Consider the following 4,101-nt stretch of genomic DNA (forward strand, 5'->3'; position numbering starts at 1 on the left):
AATAACACAGATTACAGGATTATCCTAAACAAAAGGCATTAGCCACACTCTCTACAGCTTAAAGGGATCATGGTGGCAGCTGTAAAACAACAGGACAACACAAGTCACAGCCCAACACTCACAACCTTATCCTACATACTACATATAACTAAAGCTCAGCACTAACACACATTTTAAATAGGCCTATATATATTTATTTTATTTATTTTTTCTTTAGGAAAATGTGATATTTTTAAATAATTTCCCCGTTTGTCAATACATTTTATGACAGACATAAGCCATGTTGCAAATTCCCTATGAATGTGTTTGTGTGTGTAGCTTTCGTTGAAACCAGGGGCGCTATCCAGAGTGCTGAAGTAGGGAGTGGCATTCAGGCGATTCCGTTTGAGGCCAGAATGCATTGTCCAAACCATCGAGCCTTTTCTGTAACATTTCAAAATGCTTCATTCGCTTCTTTTTGCCCTTTTAAAATTGTTCGCATTTATTTGACAGAACATCTTCTACCCCTTCCCCATATTTTGGGAAAACAAGACATGTGCGCTCTGTAGGAATTCACAACCCCGAGCGCCTTTTTGCTGAATAAAGGTATTGAAACAACCAAACAAAAGAGCCACCCGTTCCTCCTCTTCTCGCGCGCAGAGACTATGGCAGCTCTATGAATATTAATGTAAACAGTAGCGCTTTGTGTCATGGCCAGGGGCTGCAGGACGCTCCCGGAACAATGAACGCCACAATTGCCAACATAATTTCGCTCCAGTAAGTCAGTCATAGGCCTAATAATAATAATAATAATAATAATAACAATAATAATGTACAACATATATTTGTAGGACATATTAGAGGGAAAAAATAAAATACGGCCTATAAAAACAACAGAAATTGAGGTCTCGTGTTCTTATGTAGGCCTACGAGTCTATTTCAGTTCCCTATGGGCCATCTTGAATAAGTAAATATAGAGTATTTCAAAATAAATCAAAATCTATTTAGGCTAAACCTGATTTAGCCCTCCAGTCATACTCCATGGTGGATTGATTTTCTAGACTAAATCATTTGACAATACATGTAAATACAGGATACATCTTATATTATAAACTCATAGCGTCAGTTCTATTTAGGCTCGTTTACACTTGGTGGCCTCTGCTGTCCTTGTCCTTGAATCGCGGAAGCGCCTCGGGAAGGTTATCTGACTCAACTGTTTTATTTGCTTGGCACTGCGGTACAGGCAATGCTCACGGAGGACTGCGGAACATGTGGACAGGAACTATAGGCCTACGTGCATGACGCTGACTGGGCTCTGGGCCTGCCTGTTAGCCCAGCTCTACGGGCAAACACTGATGAAATAGAAATGGGCTACTATTCAATAAGGACAGCTTAAACATATTGAAGCTATAGGTCTAAGTAATTATCAAGTGGACTATTGATTGAAATAATTGCATTATTATGATCTCAAAGATGTAGGACTTGCAAAATAAGTCTGCTCTTCAGTTTATAAACATGGTCGTGCTCGTGCTCTATTATGTAGGCTACTAGATTTTATTTTGGGCCTACACGACCATCGCAGTAGGCTACCAAGTCCCATGGAATGGTCATTCGATCATTTATGTTGGCCTATATTGCGTAACATTTCTAAATGGCCATATTTGTGTTTTTGGTTGCAAAAAAATATTATATCCCTTTGGATATTGTAGCAGCCTATTATTTAAAAGAGAAAATGGGGTTCTACCTGCACCTGCCATTAAAATCTGTAGATTAAGACGATAGAATATAGGCATAAATCATACTTGATAAATATTTAGCCTTTTATATAAAGCATAAATATAGAGCATAAAAAATAGTTATTTAATCATATTTTATATATTTAGCTTGCTCCTTGCACGCCAGTTTTACTTGACCATGAGAACAATACAACGGTAAATCATTCCACCTGCTGACAGGAATAAATTGGAGGCAGCGTCATTAAGTCAAGAGGATGTTTGGAGATGAAAGCTTTGAGACCAAATCCAGCGCGTGCCATCATTATGCGCTCGAGTCCAGCAGAGTCACGCCCAATTCGGCCGTTGGCTAGGAGCTAAGGCTACATAAACCCTTTAACAAACAGGCGTGATTCAAATAGGCGCTAGCTTTTTTTTAAAGTGTTATGATGGATGGGTAAAAAAAAAATATTGTAAAAAAAGAAAACGCTAGTCGCCATCCCTCTTTTCGCGGCCTCTGAAATGTCCATCCCATTTACTCCGTTGCATCGCAACAAGAACCCCTAGGAATTTTGACTTGCCTGATTCAATCCAAACCAATGGATCCGTAATCCCCCCCCCCCCTTAGTGACTCGACCCTTCTTCTTTGCCTTGCTCTCGATGGGCCCTCAGCCACGGAGGCATCATGTTTTGTCTCAGAAATCCGTCTCGAGCATCCTTGTGCTGTGCCAGGCAGGGCAGGCGGAGAAAGACGTTCCTCCCCCCACCACTCTCTACGCAGCTCAGCAGCAGCAGCAGCAGCCGCACGCGGCCTCAGCACCCGCTGCCCCCTACGCCCTTGCGAAAAATGTGTATACAAATAATACAGCCATGGAGTTTGATATAGCCCAGTGGGACTATGATAAGCAAATATATAGTCCTCTATAAAATGTCAGAATAAAGTATTTTGCTCTCCAGCGTCGAAGATGCAGGCAGGGATGGAGCCTCGCGCAGGCAGCCGTGGCGCATCGCTCAGCATGACATTACTAATTGCCAGCATCGATCGTTAATCTTGTCAAGACAATATCCCATAACCGAGAGAGCAGTAGTATAAGCCTATTTAGGCCACTATAGCTTATAAATATTGTGTGTAATACATGTGTGTTTGTTTATACCAGTATTATAGCTAGCTATCCTATCATATATACCATATTATATCATATTCAATATGTGTATTAATACATAGGGCTATATGCATGCATGCATATATGTTTGTGTACAATACAATCAAGTGGAAAACAAAGGGTCTGACTCCAGAATGCAGCCTATGCAATGCATGCTGCTGCTACAATATCCACCATCCTTGCAAATAGAAGAGAAAAATGAGGCATACGTACAGTAACCATTCTTGACATACAATGAGAGTGATCTAGGTCCTTCTTCGTTTCTTCGCAGGTCTTCAAGCCGTAGGTTGAGTCAATACTATGATCTGTGGTCTTTATATTAGCTGGCCTGTGTATTTACTGTAGAGAGGCCAGTGTCCAAATCCAAAAGAAAAAAAAGAAAAAAGGAAAAAAGACAATGTTCACCAGGGGAATCTCAGCCCTTGGAGATTGGTAGGTGTCCTCTGTAGGGTGAAAATGAGGAGAAAGGGGTTTTCTTCAGGATGATGATGAGGGAGAGCTTTCTCTCCGAGTGGCGTGGGCGACGGTTCAGAAAAAAAGAGAAGCAGTGATCCCCAACAGGGTGTGTCCAGGGGAGGGTGTTGTGGTTCGGCTGTGCTCTGTGTGTAATATTCCCAGCTCCTCTTGCAGTCTCCTTCTGTGCCTCTGCTGCAATGTTCTTCTTTTATGCGTCCTTCTGGCTGGCAGAGCGCGCTCCTGATTGGCTAATTGTGCAGGGAGGGTACTACACGGCAGCCATTGCCCCTGCGCTCCTCTCCCATTATCCCCTTCAGGAGAGATCACCAGGAGCCCCCCTCCCCCCTTTCTCCTCCCATCTCACTGCCCCCCTTCCTCCCTCCATCCCCCCACTCTCTCCTTCTCTCTGCTTTCTTCCTGCCTCCCCTTCTCCACATACACATGCAGAGCTGAGTGAATAGAGGCTCCACCTGCACTATCAGAACAGATGGGTGCATCAGAAGACAGTAGCTTTCTCTCTCATCTCTCTCTTTCCCTACTCTCTCTACATGTCTTTTCTTCATCCCTAATTTTCCCTCTCTTGAAGCTGTTTTGGACAAAATCAGTGTTTTAGCTTTTGTCCTTGTGAAAAAGGACTGTGTGTGTACATTCGCACAGGGAGTTTGCCATTTTAATGTAGCCAATCACAGCACAAACAAACAAAAATGGCAAACCATTCAAATCAGGGCGTAATATGTTGCCAGTAACAAAGCAGGAAATCACCAAAGCTGACTAATGGGTTGAATGAGGGA

At 42.6% G+C, this 4,101-nt stretch overlaps 1 protein-coding gene across 18 annotated transcripts in view; it reads right to left on the reverse strand.

Moving 5' to 3' along the window:
- Positions 1-3,583, reverse strand: part of LOC135555612 (ELAV-like protein 3) — a 19,747-nt gene extending 16,164 nt beyond the window's left edge. For 5 of the 18 annotated variants that reach the window (XR_010457889.1, XM_064988207.1, XM_064988216.1 and 2 more), the window contains exon 1: positions 3,068-3,577. Coding sequence is in view for 17 of the 18 variants with exons in the window: in XM_064988207.1 (XP_064844279.1) it covers positions 3,068-3,085 (18 nt within the window). In the remaining variant the exon portion in view is untranslated. Of the gene's footprint in view, positions 1-3,067 lie in introns of all 18 variants that reach the window. The other 13 variants (XM_064988206.1, XM_064988215.1, XM_064988211.1 and 10 more) reach the window with 5 other exon arrangements.
- Positions 3,584-4,101: the final 518 nt, after the last annotated feature.

Source organism: Oncorhynchus masou, chromosome 15 (genome assembly GCF_036934945.1).
Source record: "Oncorhynchus masou masou isolate Uvic2021 chromosome 15, UVic_Omas_1.1, whole genome shotgun sequence".
NCBI classification, from domain to species: domain Eukaryota; kingdom Metazoa; phylum Chordata; class Actinopteri; order Salmoniformes; family Salmonidae; genus Oncorhynchus; species Oncorhynchus masou.